The sequence below is a fragment of the Arthrobotrys flagrans genome (assembly GCF_004000055.1).
Source record: "Arthrobotrys flagrans strain CBS H-5679 chromosome Unknown unitig_1, whole genome shotgun sequence".
Taxonomy (NCBI): Eukaryota; Fungi; Ascomycota; class Orbiliomycetes; order Orbiliales; family Orbiliaceae; genus Arthrobotrys; species Arthrobotrys flagrans.
The window spans coordinates 948,130-972,032 of NW_027137556.1; the positions used below are offsets into that span (position 1 = coordinate 948,130).

The window sequence follows — 23,903 nt, forward strand, 5'->3', positions numbered from 1 at the left end:
AGGGTTTGAGGGAGATTGTGGTCCCTCCGGCTCCTACTATTCCTATATGTACAGCTGCGGAATGTGGGAATAGCGATACACCGAGTCTTAGAGGAGGAAGATCTAGGCCTAGTACGCGGGGAAGTAGTGGTGCAAATATAAGGAATAGTAGGCATGATAAGTTTGCGAGGAATATTGTGAGGGAAGCTTATAGGACTCAGAATTCTTCTGAGGACGTTGTGGAGATGGAGGATGGGCCGATGAGGGTGCCAATTCGGTACGAGTCGCCGGGCAGAGGTCTAAGGGGAAGGGTGTGGGATGAATCTTTTGGAGGTATATTTCGTACGTATAAGCTATCAATAATATAGATTTAGGAAACAATCGTAATAGTTGACAATTATATAACTCGCTGTTGCATGTTGAAGCACATCTACATACATACAAGGTACAAGAGGCCGGTATTGCATTGTACCCTGATGTCACAAGGCCAAGAAGCCCTCAGATTGCTCTTTTCGCCTCCAAATCGCCTATCCGTTGTCTCCCATGCACGCTGGCCGTCGATCTAGGCCAATGGCGGGTTGTATGTGGTGCAGCGTCCCAAATAGGCATTTTTCTGGGGTTGGTTAGTCAGTTCGCCAAGTTCCGTCATTTGTGTTACGTCGGCTTCGGGTGTAGCCAGCCGACGCACATTGTATTTTGGGAATAATTATGTGTTGCCAGGTTGTTGCATTCATGACCCACGGGTACTTCCTGGTTACGAGACAGGGATACTTCGTTGATACTATCTTGAATACTATCCGATGGATAGAAAAATGATACTAGTAGTAAGTAATTGTGTATACCAATAGGCTCAGACCAAATCCAAAGTGAGGTGTTAGTTTTCCCCGTATGTGCATTGCATTGCATGTCATGTCGAACGTTGGACAGGGCTGGCTGACGGCACGGAAAGGCTGCAGCACACATTTATATGGTGCCTGAATTCTAACCGCGTGTTCTAGTGGGCCCATATGGGAGGTATGAATTAATACTGTGGCACGACATATGTGGTTGCTCGTTGGTTTATTGAATCGTGGCATAACATTCGCTGGCAGTTGTTTATCGAATACATCATTGATACCGGTCGTAAATGTCGCAGAGCGGGGTTTCTAAGATTTTGTTTTAAAAGGTAAGGAACTAGGGGCGCTAAGGGCCAGAGGGTAAGATACCTGGGTACTTAGGCAGGCTGGGAAGTAACTTCAGGCACATTCTAGGTGGTGTCGTGATATCTAAGTACATTAGAGAAGTTGATAAGGGCCGCTGAGCTAGTATTGTATAAATTCCCTTCTACCAAATCTCTACGCTTTTCTTTTCACAACGAGACGGTTGCTCTCTCATCTTCCTTCTTCCTTTTCCATCTATCGACAAAATAGAATAACGCACACTCCCACGAGAGCGTCACTCCCCCTATCTCTACATACTTAAGCAGATACATCCTACTTGAGCACACAAACATTAGAATAGTGCCTGTCACGATGGATACCCCGGACACAACCTACGAATACCTTGAAAGAGTCTCCGAATGGTATGGATCGCTCCGACCGTTACTACTCGATTTGGTTGGCGATTATGCCGGACAGGAGCTCTTTTTCATAGAAGGCGACTCTCTCTGCCGTCACATTTTCAGTGACACAAGGATCTCAATACACAGTGAGCGGGCTTTGGAACCTTCCGGGGATAACTCATATAAACTAATTTGTTAAAAAATATAGATGGTCCTCAAGTTGTTACAGCTATTTATGTCCTCGAGAGATTTCTAGCTAATCTCCGACAACGAGGATGTAATTTTCATCTTGTATTCTTTGAAGGTAAGTCTTGCTGTAATATGGCTCAACCCTCATCCCACTATCAACAGGAAACATCTAAACATCGACCAGCGCACAAATTCCTGTGCTTCGACCAATCCAAGACCAACCGCAATCAAGCATGGAGATACGTCTTGGCCCGCGAGGTTGCCATCCGGCACTTAAAGGAAACTCTACCGCCGGACAACCCCGTCAAGGTTTTTCATTATTCTAGCTTGAACGATTTTAATTTTGAGAACTACCTTCAGGAGTGGAAACCGTACTTCGCACTAGCACACGACATGCCAAGTTTGGCCGGCCAAAGCAAAAAGCAGCACCTCATGCAATCGGGCATCCTTTGGAAGCTGCTAAGCCAGGGCTACAATGTAGCCCTACTAGACAAGGTGGAGTTTAAGAACTCAAAGGTACAGATAGGTAGTACTCTTCGATAGCTACTCAGGTGCCTTGGAAGCTAATGCGACATCTCGATCATACTGTAGATAATGACCTCGGTCGCCGAGGGCACTGGCCTAGGCCATTTCACGCCTGCCTTCATCAACAAGTGCAAGAGAGAGATGTCCATGGTAGCCACTTCCCTAAACGACAAGTATCAAATCAAAACAAAATTTGTCAAAGTCGACATCTTAGATGACGCTACTAAGTTAACCAAAAGTCCCCATGAGCTCCTAATTATTGGTACAATGGCAGGATTATTTAAGCAGGACGACAAATATCTGAAGCTCCTGGAGACATTCGGAGTTGGGTTGTTACGATCCACTCTCTTGATCCAAGCGCTTTCATTGAACCAACGATGCCTTCCCGATGTTCGATTCAGTAATGCAGCGACAGACAAACTGGACGGCTTCGTTAATGCCCTCTGCCGATATCTTGCGATATTTATCAGTGAGGGTAATTGCTTCGATATACAGCAGAACCACCCCCGTCAAAGCATGAATTTTTGCGAGCTTCTTGATATCCGTCTTTTCCGATACTGCCTTGCAGACCCTTCATTCGCGGAAGAAATGGTAACTGACGACCTCCAACGCTTGATGGAAGCATTCAGAGTCCAAAGTGGCATTACGCTCTGCTCGACTGATGTAGAGGCTCTTGGTGGAAGAATTGTTCCAAAGCCCTCGGATGAGCCTGCAAGAGTCAGTGTGCTCCCATTCAAACACAAAGCCTTTGATGGCCATTTAGCTACCATCAAGCTGGACATCGACAACACTGTATTTGAAGAACCAAAGCTTCTTCATCGTGCCGCGCAAGAGAAGACCCATTGGCACTCTACAAGCTCGTTGAAAGGTGAGATGAAGTTTTTGAACAAGTGGCAGCAAAATCGACGGAATCGCTCGGATCAGATGTTCCATACTCATATGCAGCGGTATGCAGCGTCTATTACTGGCCAAAGCGCCGGTATCCTCGAGCCAGAGTTGATCATTGTGGAAGAGAAGGAAGAGAAGCTTAGGAAGGGTGGTAAAGTTAGAAACCCCACAGCTGACGAGAATCCGACCGATGTGAAATCATCGAAGAACCAGAGGGGCGGTCAGAAAGCTCCCATAATGAAGAAGGCAGATGCTATCCGAGAAGCGAATATGAAGGCAAAGGGTAAGAAAACCGAGGACAAAACCAACGGAGTTTGGGGCAGAGTTCTTGATGAACATGTCACACTCTCCGAGAAGTCACGCACAAGGGCCGAAACACAGGATGCCGCCTTGGTAACTCTGGGGAGAATCAGCGAATTCCAGCGGGTAAAGCTAAAGGGCGAGTCATCAACCTACGTCTACTTGGAAACGAGGCTCTATAGGATGAAGGTTCTTCTGGGATTATGGGGGCAGGCGTGTAGTATTAGTGCGCGAGAGAAGGAAACCCACCAAAACCTCGCGGCCCTGATCTTCGACGAAGCACGACACATATTGACATCACCAGCTCTCACCAAGGTTGTCTCCATCATGGTTAAAAAGGTTTGGGCTGATATGGGTTTCGGTGAACCGATCACTACCCAGCCCAAAGGTACCAACAAGCTATCAACAACGCTCGAGAATCTTCGCGTCAAGCCGGAGATGCGGATTGGAGTATCACCGATTGAATTTCAACTAACGTACGGTGGACCATACATGGACCGCAGTTTTGGTTCGGCGCCAGACACCCGTGTCAGATTTCACCCCGACACTTGGCAGAGAGACGTTCTGGACCAGATAGATGCCAACAAGTCTGTATTCGTTGTCGCGCCTACATCTGCTGGTAAAACTTTTATTTCTTTCTACGCAATGGAGAAGGTTCTGAAAGGAAGTAATGACGGTATTCTCGTTTATGTCGCGCCTACAAAGGCTTTGGTAGGTTCCAAATATGCCAATAATTCTCGATGATATTAGTATTAACAGGAATGAAAACAGGTCAACCAAATCGCGGCTGAAGTTCTCGCTCGGTTTAACAAGAGATACCCTCACGACGGACAAAACGTCTGGGCTATCCATACCAGGGATTACCGTATCAACCATCCCGAAAAATGTCAAATCTTGATCACAGTCCCGCACATTCTCCAGATTCTACTTTTGGCGCCACATAATGCCTCAAAGTGGGCACCAAGGGTCAAGCGGATCATCTTCGATGAGATCCATTCTATTGGGCAAGCTGACGATGGTGTTATTTGGGAGCAGCTTCTTCTAATCGCACCTTGGTAGGTTGCATACTTTTCCATATAAAAATTTATTATTTTAACCATTATCTCTAGCCCCATCATTGCTCTTTCAGCCACAGTTGGTAATCCAGGAGAATTCAGAGACTGGCTAGTTGAAACTCAGAAAGCCGCAAATATCGATCTGAAGATGATCGAGCACAAACATCGTTTTTCGGACCTTCGAAAGTTCGTCTACCAACCTCCGGCCGATACCAGTTTCACTGGACTCGATCGAAAGCGATACTTCGAAGAGCTAGACGGCGAGCCAAGTTTTGTTCCGATCAACCCCATATCGACACTGATAGACGTAAAGAACCGTGCCCTACCAGCCGACTTGACTTTGGAGCCGAGAGATTGTTTGGAAATTTACAAGCTCATGAAGAAGCATCAAACCGATAGCTTCAGAATCAGCAGCACGTTGGAACCTACAAAATTCTTCCGTGGAGTAATTGGAAAAGCAGATGTTGTAAAATGGGAAGCAGCGCTAAAAAGGGAGTTAGAGATATGGATGGCGGACACCGTTTCTCCTTTCGATGCTGTCATGGAAGAAGTTACTCGTTCTCACAAGGACAAGGCGCCAGTCGATATCGTGAATAAGCGGGAAACCTCGTCGTCGTCAACTTTATCGCCTTCGAAGTCAAATTCACCTCCACCATCACAAGAGGGAGAAGCGAATGACGACGACGACGACGATGATGATGATGATGATGCTCACGACAACGACAGACTTTTGCAGGATACTACGTGCTCATTGCTTGCCCGTCTGCACAGCAAGAACGCCTTACCCGCGATTTTATTTTCATATGATCGAACTATGGTGGAGAAGATTGTGACCGCCATTCTCAAGCAATTGGAAGATGAAGAAGTGCGTTTCAAGAAGACTAATCGCGAGTATCTAGCAGACTTGGAACAGTATCACGAATATTTAAAGCAATCGAAATCGAAGGCCTCAGCTAAGCCGGACGAAAAGACGAAGAAGAAACAGGCTAAGAAAGGCAAGAATAAAGACGACGATATCGATGCGAGGAAGGATGAGCAGAATCGAGAGGAAAGAGACGAAGTCAGCAAATGGGCGATGTTCGATCCAGATGCGCCGCACGAGAAATTCCTCTTTACTGGGAAAGTCAACCATGATGTAGAAGAAGACTTCAAGGTTTTGAGGAACTCAAGCGTTCCAGAGGTCTTTATTTCAGCGCTACGAAGAGGAATCGGTATTCACCACGCAGGTTTGAGTCGTCGGTTACGTGAAGCGTATGTCCATTATTGAATCACCTCAAGATCACGAATCGGTTTCTAATAAATGCATACATAGTACGGAGACATTGTTTCGTATGGGCTATCTTCAGGCCGTCGTCGCTACCGGAACTTTGGCATTAGGCAAGGAATATATCTTCACACAGACAAATATCCCAGCTAACATATGTGATTAGGTATCAACATGCCCTGCAAGACTGTCGCCTTTGTCGGTGACAGTGTTTACCTCACAGCTCTTGCATACCGTCAATGTTCGGGTCGTGCGGGTCGCCGTGGTTTCGATTTGTTTGGAAATGTGGTCTTTCATGGTCTTTCGCAAGCTAAGGTGAATCGCCTTATAAGCTCCAGATTACCATCGTTACAGGGACATTTCCCAATCAGTACATCGCTGGTCCTCCGTATGTTTTCTCTCATTGATGGGTCACAGGAATCACTATATTCCCAGAAGGCGATCAATCAGCTGCTTTCGCAACCCAGGCTATTCTTGGGTGGTGATAGTTTCAAGGAACAAGTGCTGCACCATCTACGTTTCTCAATCGAGTATCTACGCCGCCAACATCTAATCGATGCAAGGGGAAGCCCGATTAACTTTGCAGGACTCGTCGGTCATCTGTATTATACGCAAAACGGTGCGTTTGCATTCCATGCTCTACTCAAACATGGGGTTCTACACACTATTTGCAAGAATATAGATAAGAAGCCACGAGGGACTACCTTGATGCTCATGTCTGTCATGGCGCATATTTTCGGACGGCGCCGATGCAAGGCTCCCGCGGAGTTGGGTAAAGCCAGGATGGAAATTATCAAGCATTCACCGAGCGACGTATACCTCCCTCCCTTACCTAAGATCGCTTCCGAGGCCCTTGAGGAGCACGACGAAGAGACACTCAAGACATTCACGGGATATGCTGCATCATTTGCGAAGGAATACTGTCAGAACATCCCGGATAATGTCCTTCCATTCACAAACAAGAGGATCGGGAGCTCCGTCATTAAGGAAGACGGAGACGATATCCATGTCAGGTCAACGTTTTTCAGAATATCTGGGGCAACGGATTCGTTCGCTTCGGTGGAAGATTTATCCACGTCCACCCGGAATGGTGTCTTTTTAGAGTCATCTGCAATCCCAATCGTTGATGTTCAAGATGGATATTGGAATGCTTATTTACTCGATTTTTATAAGCATGGAAGTTTACATCCATTGGTTGTTGCGAACGGCCTACGCAAAAACGATGTTTGGTTTATGTTAAACGATTTTTCGATGATCTTGGCGACCATTGTTACTTCTATCAAGAACTTTTTTGCGGAGAAGGATGTTGGTGGATCCGACGAGGATCTTTTGGAGCCATTGGCGATGGAAGAAGGGGAAGGAGTGGATATAGAGGAAGGGGAAGCTGGGTTTGGGAGTGAGGATGAAGGGGATGTTGATGTGGCCAGGGTCAACCACGCCGCATTCAAGGACCCGAACGGAATGTTGAAGGTATTCAAGGCCTTCATCCTTTTGAAGTCACTATTTGACCAGAAACTTGCGGCAATTGGCGCAACGAAGCGGCCGGAGAGGAAGAGAAAGGCCAGGAGGCCAAGATTGCGAGTTTATGGTTGAGAAATGAAGGAATCATGAGAGAGAGGAAGGTGCGTGATCGTTTTCGTTGATGTGTAGTGCAATGTCAGGGTCCTAGCGGGTTAGTGTGGAATTCAAAGAGGAGATCACAAAAACCAATGTATCTTAGCTTCGGGAAAATAAAATAGGCGACAATGCTTTTCGGTGCGGCATTTTCACAAGAAAACTCCAAGTTTCGTTGACCTGCAGGAAATATGCACAGCACAAGCCTTTGCAGCAGTGGGGGATCTTTTTCCATCTGAATTTCTTCTGCTGTTGGAATCGTGTAAGATGTGGAGTACATCCCTATCGATTGGACTGGATGCTTTGCAGCTCGACCACGCAAAGGGCCAGTAGGAGCTCCTCCTTTCTTATCCCAACCTTTCGAGCTTTCTCCTCCCAACCATCCCCGCATCTGTCCCTCCACAGCAGAACTCATTTGTAACCGGCAAACTCGTCTGAAAAAAACTTCAATTGCGGTGACATCCTCTCCTTCTCAAAAGGAAAGGTGGAGATGAGCTTTCCCCTAGTAATATCGATATGTAATTCCTGTCTAGTACTGCTAATGAGCGCTCTACATAGTACCATCATCCAACCGATCCAGTAAGAAAGTGTACAAGAAATCTCTTCCCCTGCCTTGCATAGCATATTCGCATGGTTTACCAATAGGTTTGTGAAAAATAGGCCATAGTGAAAGTTCTGGGCATCCGCCGACATGGTTCCGCCAGTTTTTTTTTCTTTCTGTCCATCAAATCACTGACGTATGTCTTCGAGATGCATCGATGGGTTTGGTCGGTTCGCCACCGGCACCAAAGGATACAGACATAGACGAGCAGTGAAAAGCCTAAAGAGTCTGCAGCTTGCCTCTCTGCGCTTCCATTTTTTCGGGATGCCACATCTTGAAATGGGTTCCATGACAAAACTTCTTCTTCCTTCCTTTCTTTTTCTTTTCTAGCATCCCTTCTCGATATAGTTTTTTAATTGCTAATTTAGTGGGAAAGAAATTGGGATCCGTGAGTCAAGAAAAGCTTCGTGGCCGGTAATTACAAAGCTTTGCCTTCGGAAAAATATTCAAACTTTTTTACGCTTTCGACGTCTTGAATCTAAGATTGTTTGAGTATAGCCTCAAGAGTTTGATCAGTACTTACGTGCGTGTACCTGATTGCTCGTTGATACATATTTCTGAGGAGTGCAAGGCTACATTGTACCACCTCAATGTAACAAGTTTATACCGTTACGTTTTGTCTTGGGCAACTGGCATCACAATTAATCCGACTCAGGATCGAAACAATAGCTCATAAAACTAGCCTTCCTTTTTTCCTTTTCTGTTTTCTTCTGAAGGCGTGATTGTCGAGAGACAAGTCAAAAAAGAGGCGCATGAGAATCAATAAAGAGGCTGGTCTTACGGAAAAACCTGGGTACTAAAACGTGACTGAGATGCGAGTACCTGCAGATTTGTCAAGCTTGCAAGCCTGCTTTACGAAAGCTGTCGTCGTGTTCGAATCCTACGGACCAGACGACGACGTGATCCTTTTTTGTTTTCCTTTCTACACAAGCGCTCGAGCCTGAACCTTTTACTGATTTTATTTACTTTTTGATATTCGATGCTGCAGGACATATGTCGGTGAATCCTTTGGACAGGTGCAGGTGCGAAATGGTCCCATTAGACCAGTAATTATTGTTGTCTATGCACGTCGTGAGTCAAAGAGGCCAGAGAAGATGGTGTTAGGGTCCACATTTCCGTGTGATATGCGCCATCATTGGGTCATGCCCTCTTCGCTCCGTCACAAACCGAAGAGCATATGCTTAAGGATGCTTTCGGTTGGTGTATTTCGTTCGAGAAGGTCGGAACCCTTTCCGTTGGGGGTTGTCTATAGTACGTACATATGTGGGAATAGGGAAATCATGCGTCGGTCTTTGCCCGGAACGACATTCTGTAAATGGGAAGGGTGTGCGGTTTGATTGAGGTTATTACTTGTTTCCGCGTAGGGCCGAATCGAAATGGCAAATGAGGAGGGGATGGCGACAGCTGTCAAAGGTATTCGGTCTGTGCAGGGTACCTTTCGTTTAAGCAATCGGATTCGAGATTTCGAATATAAAGGTGTAGTTGATACTCCGGTGTACGGAAGTCGGTATAGACGACTTGGTAGACGAGAATTAAGAGGGAAAGCAGATCCCTACTACGTCACGAGAAAAATCCATTACCCTATTCGACGGCTGGACCGTAAGGGAAACCCTTCAGCCCAGGCACCGATCCGAAGAGGCGACACCGTAGCGACGGGTAAAGGGTTCTTAGTCCGATATACGGAATATGCGAAGGGTATGGAGCGCCATATCTGACATGTGCAGCCTCCAACATCTACAGCGAGTAGTTTGATGCTGTATGATACCTATTCCTGTCCCTCGAATACCCGGTTTCTCCAATCTAAAGGCCAACGATGTCGTCGTCCTGCGGGACTTATGGTTCGTTTAACAATGTGAACCGAAGACAGGATGATTCCTCCCCCATACGGTTTTGGACGTCGAGGCACCAAAACATAGCTTCTCTGGCTACACAAAAGTCATGAAAGTTTTGTTTCTCCTGGTTTACGCATTTACCTCTTTGTGACGTTAGGCGAGAATTTTTAAAGACACAATTAAGAAAAGGTCTGCACATTATTAAGGAACGTTAAATGTCAAGACTGGAAACGGGATTTGACACCCGGAAGTGAAGCAAGGGAGGGGTTCTCGTGTGAGGTAGGGATATGTAGCGAGAGATCGCCGTGAAAAGGGAATAGCTGGAGGAAAGGAAGGGTCCATTATTTCTCTCAAAACGAAAAACTCATTGTAGAAATCGCTGGGTCCGATCAGAGACTTGCAGGGCTTGGCTGATCAGGAAAAATAAAATAAATAAAAAAAAGCCGCCGTTGCGGTGGATTCGATTCTGGTCTGATCAGCTTCTCTTTGGAATTTTGTAATGCTGCTGCATAAAGCGGGGGTATGGGCATATGATTGGCTGGGCGGGCGGTTGCAAAGCAGGTCCTCCAAAGGAAAGGGAAAAAATATGATATGATATTTTGGAAATATTTCTCTCAGACGTCGAAGCATTCATCCCTTTTCCGGGGTATTAGAAAAAGACGCTGCTAAAATTACGAACCGTCCTGCATTACCTATTCGGAGGGGATAAATATCAAAATACCCATTCCTTCGAAAATTTATCGAAAACAGCGCGGTTTGGTTATGGCAGTTCGGAGTCTTCGCGGCAGAACTCTGGAAGAGTGGCTGGGCTTGTTCCTGAAGATCCATCCATGGTCGATATCGATGACGGTCATATGGACATTGTTTTTTCTCACTTTCCGTCTAAGGAGAGACCAGGGCAGAGGCTGGCTAAGGGTTAAGGGTTCCCAGGCACTGATTGCGCCCCGTCAACGCAATAGTCGACCAGGTCATTATCTAAACGAAATTGCGCCCGATCCACGCCAAGCTGCGGCATCGATTTGTTTGAAAGTATCAAAATAGAGCTTCGATAATGAGAAATGCCGAAGGAGGCTTTTTGTTTTGGTTTGGTGAAGAATTGACGTCGATGTTCATGCGAAATTGAATCGGGAGCGGCCTGGAAAGCGCCATGTTGAGGAAGGCGAATCGAAGATGAGATCTCCAGCCGGTCGGGTGGTAGCATCGATACCGACGATGCGGTGGGGACAAGAAGAGCGATTAATCAGATTCTTGTACCTCTTTCTTTTCATTCAAGCCGTGGTTTCCGCCATGGCCAGCAAGGTTGTTTGCAGCATGTCGTTGAAAACAGTCCACCAACGCCATCTGCATTTCCCATGCCGCTGGGCTCACCTCCACACGCGCCAGTCGCCCAATTGTGGGAGGTCCACCTTCCGCCTGTCTATTTTGAACGTGAAACTAGCAAGGCCCCACTCATATCATATCGGGGATGGACAAGGCCAATAAGGGTTCTTGACACGGTTCAAATTCCGAGAAGCGAAGATGAACAACACATAGGGAAGAAAATCACATTAAACTTTCTCTGCATGAAAAGGGTTAAGGGATGAAGGGAAGAAAACTATTCAGATCGCACCGTAATGTGATCTTTTGTGTCCCAAAAGCAAGCCCTACACAGTAATTGTCTCTGGGTTAATTCATCGTCCATCGAAATAAAATATCAGGTCAGATGTACGAAAAGTACTGTCGTCTCGACATGTCTGCTCCACTTCCCCATTAACATGTGCGACACTAAGCCCGTAACAACCCTTATTGCTGTGGAAGCCAAAAAAAAAAAAAAAAAAAAAAAATCTATCTGAAAAGGTGACGAGCTCGCATGTTTTTTGACCAACCAGGTGCCTTGTCAGTTTCTTTTTTAGGTTGTCATCACCATGTCGACGAGTGGGAAAAAAAGCTGCTTCCCTGCTCACCCCATCCCTATTTTCTTTTTCTTTTCTGTTCTTTTGGTTCTGAATCTTGGTGAGAGGAAAAGGGCTGGCGAAAAAAATGGGTGGTCACTAAATCTGGAAAATTCGACGGCTAGGGTACCTTTGCTCGTATATATTGTAACCCCGGCAGCAAGGTATCGACGACTGGCAAGAACACCAATATGACATGCATGCATAGGACATGTGATGGCTAACAAGGCCTTGAATTGTTGTTCTTTGTTTCGTGAGGAATTCCTCGTTAACGATCCGGCTCTCTCAATATAAGAGCCGGACGCAATCTTGAATGGGCAAGATGCCGCCCAAATTTCTAAGATTTGATCAAATATCAGCGATGAGAGGAAGGTGTATCCGCCAATTTCAATTATGATTGACCGAGAGTGCTGCTTTTGTTTCTGGATATTTTCCCTTGGATACTGCGGTTCTTACTCGCTCGGAGGTGCTTTATCAGCACTGGCGGGCCCAATAGAAAGATAATATCGGGTGTTTATGTTTGCCAGCATCTGGACGCTCGACCAGTAGAAGCCGCAGCATTTTCATCGAACTTTACAGAACGCTGCATGCATTAGTAGTGACATCCATTACTTCACCAATGGGAGGCGAGTTTGTTGCATGGCTGGGTTAAACGTGGGGATGCTTTTTGCTCTGAACCCCTAGTTTCTAAGGTGGTTCGGTCGACCGGGGGATACCAGAGCCTACATATAATTTTGTTAGAGAGCGAGGTACCGCTTGCGTTGAAGGCGGAGCCGTTCCGAACATTCCTGTCCTTCTCGATCGGGGGCTATTTGATACTTGCAGAGCACTCTTTTGAGTTGTAGCGAGACTAAAGTTAGCTCAAAGATCTGAGTTAGGCTTCATTCTCTGAAAAGAGGAATGACTTTTTCTTCGTCAACAGGAGACTTTAAAATTTTTTCTTCTGTTGTTCTTTTGCCTCAGAAAAGGCAGACAAGAGGGGAAAGTAATGAAATATGATATCGTCGTCAGGTAGATGTCAGAAAACACGCAAGAGGGCAACGTTGCCCATCTTTGAACCCCCCTCATTTTTGGCTCCATCGCCTCCACCGTGGTCTGCCGGTTGGCTGTGGGACTGACAGACTGGGGCATGGCATGGCATCAGAACCCGACCTTCCCATCGATATAATGGATGTCGAGAAAGAATATCAGGATACAGAATACTGGTACTTGTAGCCATGAGGAAGTTTGTACCTGCAATAGAGGTGTGCAAGTTAATTATGGAGCCGGCCCAATCCTTTCAACGAGATCTCCCACGCAAAAGATGGGGTCGACGCCGTGATGATATGATGATTCGGGGCCTGACATCCTGTGGTTCTGACAGTATGCGTCTCCGCTCAGCTCGTTTGCTCATTCATACAGGCATATTACATCCATACCGTCCGATGTGTGTGAGGGTCACGGTCCTGTGTGTATGTATGTGATGTCCTGAAGCTAATCGAATCACAGGCCCGTCATTTCGTATTGATGGAGAAGGCCTTTGCTTCTTACTTTTGTTTCTTTTTGGTGAACCGACAAGATGGCTGCCGTCAAGATTTGGGGTGCAACCTCATTGCTTTTTCGGAGAGAGCAGAGAAGAGAAGAAGGATGTCTCTTAATTTGCTCGTTCTCATTTCTTATTCGTTTGCCTGCTGATTTTCTTGCATTAGCCAGCAGGCTTTGTCCTTTTTTAAAACAAGCAAGAACAGGGAAAAGTAGGAGAACCCACCACGCTAAGCAGGCTTGCTGGCTGCTGCGGTTGCGGTTCCTTAACCCTCTCGACGTGAAGGTGCTGTCACTCGTCTGTTCCCTGGCCTCTCCTGCACTTGCTCTCCCAGTAACCCTCTAGAGTTTTCCGTTCGTGCTGCAGTGAACTATCTAGGGTGAAACGGCGGCAGCATCCATCTTTCTCACACCTACACACCACCCACACCCACTCTGGCTCTCTCGCACTGTGTTCTTGATAGAGTAGTATAGTGCGGGAGCAGCAAATAAAAAAAGTAAGAGTAAGAGTCCCTGGGAGGGTGGTCAGTTAGTGCAGAGTTACTTGCAGCGGTGGGTGGTCCTGGTACTTACGCTTCCATGTACTAGCAGGTAGTTAGTGGTCGTTAGTGTTTTTGTTTGTGAGAATTCTCCTCCTCCAATCCTCTCCATCTCCCTAAAACCAAGACCCTTCCCTTTCCCTCACCTCCCTCTTCAACCTCACCCCATCCGTCAACCCCAAACCGCCTCTCCCTTTCTCCTCTCACTCCGTGCCTGTGTGTCACCTTGCTGTTGACTGCAAGCTACGACAAACCAAAACCTCAAAACGTTCTTAATCGCTCCTAGTTCTCCTCGACACGGCTTTGCGCTTTCCCTCGGTCCAATCTCGAAACGGTCTATTCTTGGTCGTTCGCGGGAAACAGTACAAGATCTAAAAAACAGTTTTAAAGGTCGAACCTCGAACTTGTTTATTGTCTTTACACCATCACCAATATCACACAAAGTCCCGGTCCCTTTGAGAACCCATTTACTTGGAGTACCAACTTGCTTGGGCGATTATACTCGACGCATTCACTGAGTGGAGGGAATTCGGCTTTCTCTTGTTTTTATTTGTTATCATCGGCATCGAATCGACCACCACTACATATATACGATTTTTCTATACAAACAAACACTACGGACGGGATCTTACACCAGGAGATTCTTCCCATTATCAACATTGGTTCTAGCATCACGGTTCTCCTCACGGCCACTCCGGTTCGGCAGATTCGGTTAAGCAAATTCTTATTTTTATTCTCATTATCACATTTCTTCGGTCGTTTTCCTTGCTGCTGCGAGGTCTTTTCACTATAATATTCTGCTCGGAAACCCACGCCATCCCCTAATCTATACTAATAACTCCTTGCAACCGCCGAACATCCCGCTGCTTGCTATTTCCCTAGTGGTACTGGACCTAGGATATTACCCTCGCAACTTCAAATCATTCTGATACCCCTGCCGTCTGCCGTCTGCTTCCAGTTTTTGTTTCTTTTTAGTGCATTTCTGTAAATCCGCTCTTGCTCATAAGGGCCAAAAAATATTTTTTTTTTTTACATCGAAACCGCGTACCTCTACCCCCTGGGATTGCGAACGGAACAGAAACCTCTCTCTTAACAGCATCTATCCTCTCAAACAAAAATCGAAATCCTCTCCCGAGCAGTGGAGCTTTTAACTAAGTATTTCCTCTCGGTCCAACCGCTTCACTCATCCATCCTTCGGATACCAGTTTCACGGACTTGAAAACAATCGTTCGACTGGATAGAATCTACCGAAACATCACAAGAACAAGTTGAGGTCTCGATAGATTGGAACAGAAACGATTACGTCTGCTCGTTTACCTAGGATATACTATCAGCGAAATATAACTGGATGCTCGGGCTACAGCACTAAGATTTTTTTCTTTTTCTTTCTTTCCCTTCCAACTGGCCGTTGGCCTGCCCCGGTCTAGTCGCCTCCCTCTCCGATACCATCTTCTAGTCCACCTTTTGCTTCAAAGAGCGGGTTTCTCTCACTGACCAGTCATCACCTACTCATCCACACTCTCTCGCTCTCACTCTACCCAATAAAAGCCTCTTGTTTTAACGGATATACCTTTTTGTGTGATTCCCTTGGTTACGGATCTGGTTCTATTATAGATTTGTGATTTGGTCATCTTTTGTATAGTCGGCTATTCTTTTTATTTGTGTCGGTTCTATTTGCTCGTGCATTCTTCGCCTTACGCCTAAAATTTACCCTTGGAAACAGTTTTCCTGGGTAATTTTTTCTGGAGTCAAATTAGGAACTGGTAAGTTGTTTTTTTTGCCCAACTCTGGTGGCGAGTTTTTGAAGATGGCTTCGCGGGTTGTGGCGTCTGGTGCTGCTCACAGCACACCAACCTCATCTTCCAACCATCATCATCTTTTCATCCCACAAGCAGCTCGGGCTAACCCATATTTCGCGACTTCCAGCAAAGGCGTGAACAGTATCCCGAACTGTTCACCTTCGGCTGTTCCTGTTCGGCTTCTACTTTCATCCATTATGCCATCCTTCTACGCTCGTCCCCCACCGGGGCTTCCCATCACCCCTCCGGAATCCATGTACTATCATCAGTATGCCATGTATGGCATGCATGATCAGAAATCTGGCTTCGACAGCTACAACCAAATGCAACAGTACCATCCAGGGTACCGACAGCAGAGCTTGCAGTTTCCACCTGGACTCGCTCATCCTTCTAACTGCAACACCCTTCCTCCTCTCAACGGCATGAAGTCCGGTGAGAATATGCAGTTGCCTTGGAACACACGCAACGATGCCAAGTCTGCTCCCGCTAAGGCTGAGGAAAAGCCAACCGGTGGCGTCGCCCAGGTGTTGGACTACGAAATTGAAGATATGGCTGAGTTCGTCACCTCTATGGCCATCGGAATGTATGTTATATCAATCTCTTACATGCGAATTGACGGAACTAACAAGGCTTTTAGAATTCTCCCGGGGTCTCAGAGCCAGCAAACTGTCTCGGCCTTCAAGAAGTTCGTCGTCACCATCTTGCAGTCAACTCGTTTGCCTTCCTCCACTGTGATCCTGTCGTTGGACTATTTGTCTCATAGAATGAATAACTGTCCTCCGACTACCCAGCATAAGGGATTGGCACATCTTTACCGAATGTGCACCATCTCTCTGCTCCTCGCGAGCAAGTTCTTGGATGATAACACCTTCCAGAACCGCTCGTGGGCAGACGTAACGGGACTTCAGGTCGCTGAACTTAATCAGTTGGAGGCCGACTGGTTGGCCGCTATTGGATGGCAACTCCACGTTGCTCGCCCTGGTTACACGGGATTCGATTCCTGGAAGGCGTCTTGGGACTCGTTTATTAGTCAGAAGCAAGTCCATCATGCCCCGGTTCTCTCCCCAATCAACACCAACATTATGAACAACCGCCGCCATACGATGTCATTCACCAATCAAACCTTTTCCCCTCAACAACAATACCCTCAATCAGCTCTTCCCCATGGTTATATCGGCGATCACCTCCGCCAAATTCAGATGAACGATGGCCCTCTCTGGTGTCCCGATTTGACATCTTCCGCTCAAGCATCCCCTCCCTCATTGGCTTCATCTGGGCCCACCACTCCTGCTTGGGAGTACCCCATCAACAACTGGGGGCATCACTTTGGAGGCAAGCACCAGTTCCCAGCCAGAGTCTCACCATCACGAATCTCGCCCCCTCTCATGATGCAGGGATTCAAGGGAGCTTGCAACTGCGTGTCATGCTTCCACACCCGACTCCCTCAGCTGCCGACGCCATCGATGTACCCTAACTTCGCTGTCGGTTATGGCCATCAGATCGTTGCCTAAGATCATTCCTTTGACTACTCATCATAAACATCATTGCGGCGTTCCTATACTAACCAAAACAACTTGTTCACTTTCGGTTCACCATTCACGGGAGGAGATAAAAAGCCGGTTTTTATATAAAAGTATTTCGTTTTCTCTGGGGTTCTTATCTTCCACTATCGGAGTTTAATTCTTTCGTTCGGACGGAACGATTTGTTTAATTGCCTTTTTTTCTTTTTTCTCTGGGTCCCAAGCGCATTTCTCGTTCTAATATCCGATTTGCCTGAAACGACATACATCTAGACAGTGTGGCTGGATTGACTGAGAATCTGGATATCAGTATCGAGCGGGGGTTTTTTTTCAAGCCCTTTCTCCCCGGTTTTTTTCTTCTCTATGGTTATTCTTCTTGACTCTGTGCATGATTATGTTAGCGTTTCCTTTTTTTCTTTATTTCTGTTCCTGGTTCTTTTGTAACATTCTATGCGGCGTCCACAGCGATCTTCTATTTTCTCTTCTCACCCCGGGTTCGACGACTGATCATCTTGGACCATCGACTCATCCGGTTTTTATAGGGACTCTAGAATACGAGAACCCTACACTCTTTCGTTCCTTTCCTTGATTTCCGAAAACAAGCCCAAAAAAATACCGAAAATTCTTTCAAACGGTGGCGGCAAAGTTTCAATATTACCCAACTGTTTCTATCCCAATTCCCTAATGGCTTTACGAATCCCCTCTGTTTCGTTTATCTAAAATCTTGTTCTTTATTTCAAATTGTACTCCAAATTGCATCCCGATAAACCGATTGTTTCTTGTCGCTTTGGCATTCATGAGTGGCTTGCTTTTCCCCTTTTCCTTATTTCAGCCTTGTATATTCTGCATTTTACAGTTTAATCAGGTTTCGCTTATGTGCTTTTTCTTAGTTTATTATACCCATGCTCCTTCTGTTCGTCTCTTCCTATTTACTTCCCATTCTACCTTGTCGTATTGATTGTATGAAAGATTTTTCCTTTTTCTTTTTCTCTTTTCTCTTTTCTCTCTCTTTCCTTCTATTTTAGTGTTCGGGGCAAAACTGAAAAAAATTTCAAGGATTATCGGTGTCAAAAAATCTTTGCATTTTCGTGGGAAATTTCAAATCTGTTGTTTTTCTCTCCGCTTGAGACTTTGGTCGAAATATATACTCGAGTTTCTTCGAGCGTCCTTAGTGACACTTCTTCTTTTTCTTTCTCTTCATTGCTCGTTCATATTCCCCAATTCTTTTTTTCTTTTCTCGTTGGATCGGTTATATCTCTTGCATACATCATTGTTGTGCTTTATAGCGCAAATCAACTTGAGGGCGGACAAAAAAAGTCGGAAGTTTTTGGAGCCTGATTCCTTTTTTTTTTTTTGTGGATTGGAGGAGCATATTAAATTATTAAAGACAGTAACATGCCCTCGGTTAGGAGAGATAGCTATAGCAGCAATAATAAATACAAATGGAAAGCCTTTTGATCAGAAGCAGTTCTGATTCTAGGGGAATTAGATTCAACACTTTGAATATCGTTCATCTTAACTTTCGTAGACTTAAGATTCTTCGTAAAGTAGATTTTTCCTTGTTACAACAGGAACCATTTGTTGCATTTTGGCCCCAGCCGCGTGTTGCCAACAACGTTACCGAGGCTGGCAACGTTCCTGCATTGCATTGCATGCCCTTTTGTGCTAGGGAGGGATTCGATTTACTGGAATAGCTGGCATTGCATGTTATCGTGGACGGTACACATACCTCAAGTAGGTACTTGTGTATACAAATATGAAGAGTGTACGTGTAAATAAAGTAATGTATCTCCGTCTTCTATGCATCTAGAATACCATGGGTAGTGCACCATGGATAGTCGCCATAGATCAAATACTCGGTAGGATCCACATCTTAAGCTTGTGAATACCCCCCCTGCTTGGTATCTCCTCTGATCTGTGGGTTCTTTTCCTACAGTCACTCCTTCCGTCATGATGGATATAGGATCTGCACCGTTTACTCTACAACCTGGCGTAACTGTAACTTGTTCCGTTAACAAAGTCGCAGAGGCATATCGTTTTAGCGCCGAAACGGCGCACGATTATATTGAGGAGGGACATACATGATGGAGAATATTGACACGTATGAAAGCCTTAAACCTAGCTAGAATGACTTAAAAGTAATTATTTATGTATGGCTCGTTCTTATAACTATTGGAAGGTTGCGCTGTCGCCGATAGGCGGTAACGTGGAAACATTCTTGATCAAGCACAGGAGAGGATGGTATACCGATCTACGAGGAAACGGGGGCACGGGTCGGAGAATAGTATCCAATGGAGGGATCATACTCTAACCGTGTATATAAAAATGGGACGAGGTAGCTATGGGGGTTGGAACTGGTATTTATAATTCTCCGAAATCTGCATGAATCTAACCCCGTCTAAATCTCTAGTGTGCACACTAATCATACAATCTAATAACGCTAAAAAAAAGAGGTCCCATATGCATTGATGTTAGGGTGGAGCGAAGGATTTGTATATAATAGGAAAGTTGGGATAACATGCGGCTCCATACATGTTATTCGGATGTCATCCACGCGCACCGGCTCGATCCCTTGAAACAGTGATAGTAATGTGATAGCGAGCAGGAATGAAAGAAATAATGCCAGCCCTCTAAAAAAAAAAACCATGTCTCTAACTCCGTCGCTAAATGCATAAAAGAGAAAACGTGGTGGAAAAGGAAAAGTCCGGACTCCTAATCTACGGGTGGAATTAGCGTTTTCTGGTATCAAGGAAGCCAACCTATGGTGTCTTGATATCCTCGAACAAACTATCCAGCGCCGCGTAATTGATCTTCCTAGAAAAGGTTTTCTTCTTCATCATTTCTCTCGCCGCTTCCGCTGGACTAGCAGCAAGATCCTGAAAACTGCTATCTCTTGGTTTCGCTTTGCCTCGCTTCTTTCGCGCCTTCTTGCCAATGCCTGCCTTTTCGTCTGCTTCGGCTTTGAGCCTCTTTTGTTCTTGAGCGAGGAGGTATTCTCTGTTGTATTCATACCAGATCTTGGTCTTTAGAGCCACCTCCTCTGGACTCATCATGACTGATTCGATTTCGTCGTCGTCAACGTCTTCAAGGTTCTCAGGGTCGGCGGAGACGGTGGAAGATGGGAGTAATGCTTGTTGGCGTAAACGTTCGCGTCGGATATCTTCGACTGCAGTTTGCGTTTCTGGGTTGTTGATCAATGCGAGGATCTCTGCCTCAAGTGGGCTCTTTGGCCCTCCATTCGCTTCTCTATCCGTCGGCGAGCCTGAAGATTCGCCGTTAGGGGTACTTCCTGGTGATGTGGTTGGCGCCGAAGGAGGGGAGGTCGGACGTGGTGGGGCGGGGACAGTGGTGACCTCTTGGTATTGAGAAGGACTAGATGTAGTCGGGATAGCGGGTATGGCGAAGCCATCAGCGTCAACACGAGGACATTTGCGAGCTGGTCCATCGGCTGCATCACCGAAAGCCTTCTTTGCCTTTTCATTCGCAGCATTGGCCGCCGTGCCTGGTCCGACAAGTCGGCCATCCGGGCCGAGAAAGTTGCCGGCTGTAAGGTCGACAATAGGTGCACCAGCGGATTCGTCAGCCTCGTTCTCAATGACTTCGCCATCCTCGTTGACACTCTTCACCCATCTTCTTCTTCTCTTTTTTGTCTTATTCTCTCCGAAGCTCGGCGGGTCGTGATATTGTTCCAACCACATGTTACGGAATTCGCTGACAGTCAATTCACTGCTCTTTGTGTTCTTGAATTCTTCTAAACGTTTGTTGATGGTCATGCCGGCGACTTTGACAATGTAGACGACCTCGGTGACTGTTCTTCGAAAGTTGTTCATACGGGCGGCGATGATGATGGCAGCTCCACAGACACCAGCTGGTCTACGGCCTTCCATGATCCAATCTCGGTCCATACGCTGGACGATCTTGATGGCATCTCGGCAAACTTGCTGGGTTTTATCGCCGAACTCGAGATGTCTTGCGAAACGGCGAATCCACAATTCCGGGTCTAGTTGAGGAATGTTAAGGTTGAGAGTTTTAACCAGTTTCATATATGTGGCTCCAAGGGAGAACACGTTGAGCTGTAGGATATCCGAAAAGTCGATAAGCATGTGTGCACTCTTGTCTAAACGACAGGCAATGTATAAACAACAGGCAACTACATGTTGCGTCTTTCGTCCTTGGATAAAGTTATGTGTGACGGCGAGAGTAAAGTATCTAGCGGCGGTTTCGACAAATCGGTCATGGATGGTTAAGGCCGACGCTAGCTGATTCAGTTTCCGACGACCTGGTAACATCCGAATCGCGATTAGTTCGTGACCGCGGTTGCAAAAACACCAAAAACGGCACAAAACAAAAAAAAAAAAGTTTTCGCGCAGGATATAAAAAGGGTATAAAAAAGGTTCATTGTTACCCACCATTCGAGATGACCTGCTCTCGTGTTTCAGCGGTACCATGGCGACGGAATGGGCCTGAAGATCGAGCATGTTTTTGGTCGGCTCCAACATAGGAACCTTGGACGACGGCAGCACCGGATGAAGTTTCACCAAAGGTAATTTCTGAGACTATGAAAGACTCAGTGACGACGGTACCGCAGTTTGTACAGATTCGCTTGTCGTCGATGTCCTCGACGGACGGATTCGAGCAGGAGGGATTGGGGCAGGATGGACCCGCCATGGTGATTGTCGGAGGGGCACGAGTCGATTCTTTAGGGCAGGATGATAGCGTAGAGGCGAAATAAACAGATAGAGGACCAGTTGATGCTGTCGATTGATGGTTTGTAACGATGGCTGGTTGTCGGTGATGATGCTGTGAGGTTGGTTTGTTGATGAGATGAGTAGCTGATGCTGGGGAGAAAGTAGAAGTGTGGTTGAATGAAGGTTCGAACTGCACCGTCTAAATTCGGCTTGGCACGATGAGTCTTCAACACATTGCCAGACGAACGTTGTCAAACAAACCACCACACCAAACGTCTCCAGCAACACCCCAAGCCTGAAAACCCTTCCCGAGTAATTAAGGCCTCGTCTCTCTTCATTATTATTTAGTATAGCTGTGTCTTTATTAGCCTCGGAGCTATGGATCACGATGGTATGTAGCTAAAATGTAGAATTATATGCATGATTTGGGTTGAGCTTGATCATTCTGTGAAGCCGACTGAGTTTTGGTTATGATTTACATGACAGCTACTGAGTAACTTGCAAATTTTGTCTTGAACGGTTCACGATAGATCTATAATTTGGGCGTTGAGGTGCCAGGTTCAAAGTATAAAGTATCTAGCTATCTTCAAAAGTATAAAGTATCTAGCTATCCACACGCCCACATACCATAATCCTATACCTTGATTACAGGCACTCTGTAAAGATCTAGGTCTCTTGGCATACACGGTAAATCGGCTTCCCATCCTTCCTCTACTATCTTACTGATTAGAAGTGACCTCCGGTGAATTTTGTATAACGGAATCAAACAGTAACAGTATGTTGGAAAACATCTCTATGGGCCCCTAAAAGGCTAGGGGCAATGTACTATGGGCAAACCAATGAGTAGCTCTATGCGCATGAGATTATGATATCTACCATCTATCGCTACTGCATACGGGTGTCTTTTGCCAGCCAGTTGGCTCAAGGGATATAACCTTGCTACTAGTTGGGATAACATCCTTTCGCCAACGATCTATACCTACGATGTGGGATGAAGGTGTCATTGTATGTAGTGAGATATTGATAGAATGTGCCTGTCTAGATGTGTTGCATGTTGTATTTGTGGACCTTAACACAACGAGAAGACTCTAGACCGAAGGGGGATTGGGCGAGATGACATAACTATCAACTAGCTCGCTTAAGGATAGTTAAGGGTACTTAAATTGGAAACCTCTGTTTTTCTGATTGGTTTTGGGCCTGCCGTAGAAGCCGCAAATATAAAAGGATAAAGTACTTAGTATGTTCGAAACTGATATGACAATATCGAGCCGGGCGCCGAGGTTTTGTTACAGGTCAAACGGCTAAGCGGTCAGTTCCGTGGCTATATAGCTACCAAAGTACTCTCGGGTTCACCCTAGGTATCAACTTTCGAATTGCCCCACCAGTTTCAACTTCAGGCATCATTTAAATACGAATACTCGACGTGCAACGACTATCACCACGCCGACGCCTTCTATCATTGGTATTATATTAGTTAATTTGTCTATGGATTCGGCTTCCGAACATCAATATGACGGGCATAGGCTTCGTGATGCCTAGGCACGAGACCAGTCGAGGTCGACGGACTACTCGACTACGACGGGCACCACAATTAACACTCCGACGAGCTCGTCCTTCGAAGCAGAAACATTGCTTGGAAACCCCGATACTCGCCCACGACGTCGTCGTCCCAGTCCCAGTCCTAGTCTCAACCTAATACCTCAACCTCATGAATGCTCTTCTTGTAAACGTTTCCGCCTCATTGGAAGATTAATCCCCGCTGTTATTTGCGTCCTTGGTATCATCGACGCCCCCATCTTCGTATCCGTCTTCCAAAACACCAGTTGGAATAAGTTTAACCAAGGCATATTATCCGGCCTCGATTCACCTTGGCCAGGTTCGATGTACATTATCACTGAAGGAGATTCAACGAAAGCCCTCACGTACACGAATAACGACCGTAAAGACGTTAAATTATCTAAGTATCGGAACGGCGACGCCAATCAAATATGGACTTGTTATGAGGCCGACGGTTGGCTCACATTTGCTAACACCGCAACATACGGATCGCCGGTTTATCTAGGCTATAGACCCTGGCCTTCCGATGCCACATTACATTGCGACGCTCGGTCTGCACGC

General features: G+C 46.1%; 3 protein-coding genes across 3 annotated transcripts; 2 read left to right on the plus strand and 1 right to left on the minus strand.

The window, feature by feature from the left end:
- Positions 1-1,490: 1,490 nt before the first annotated feature.
- Positions 1,491-7,333, plus strand: DFL_008274 (uncharacterized protein; the record flags this gene model as incomplete). Its single annotated transcript, XM_067637986.1, has 8 exons — positions 1,491-1,665; positions 1,728-1,823; positions 1,893-2,224; positions 2,300-4,132; positions 4,193-4,476; positions 4,531-5,727; positions 5,789-5,853; positions 5,907-7,333. 8 exons carry the CDS (start codon positions 1,491-1,493, stop codon positions 7,331-7,333), a joined length of 5,409 nt encoding a protein of 1,802 aa, XP_067485921.1.
- An 8,252-nt stretch (positions 7,334-15,585) lies between these two features.
- Positions 15,586-17,088, plus strand: DFL_008275 (uncharacterized protein; the record flags this gene model as incomplete). The annotated part of the gene is made up of 2 exons (XM_067637987.1): positions 15,586-16,160; positions 16,215-17,088. 2 exons carry the CDS (start codon positions 15,586-15,588, stop codon positions 17,086-17,088), a joined length of 1,449 nt encoding a protein of 482 aa, XP_067485922.1.
- A 2,768-nt stretch (positions 17,089-19,856) lies between these two features.
- On the minus strand, positions 19,857-21,765 carry DFL_008276 (uncharacterized protein; the record flags this gene model as incomplete). Its single annotated transcript, XM_067637988.1, has 2 exons — positions 19,857-21,376; positions 21,507-21,765. The coding sequence occupies 2 exons, from the start codon at positions 21,763-21,765 to the stop codon at positions 19,857-19,859; spliced, it is 1,779 nt and encodes a 592-aa protein (XP_067485923.1).
- Positions 21,766-23,903: the final 2,138 nt, after the last annotated feature.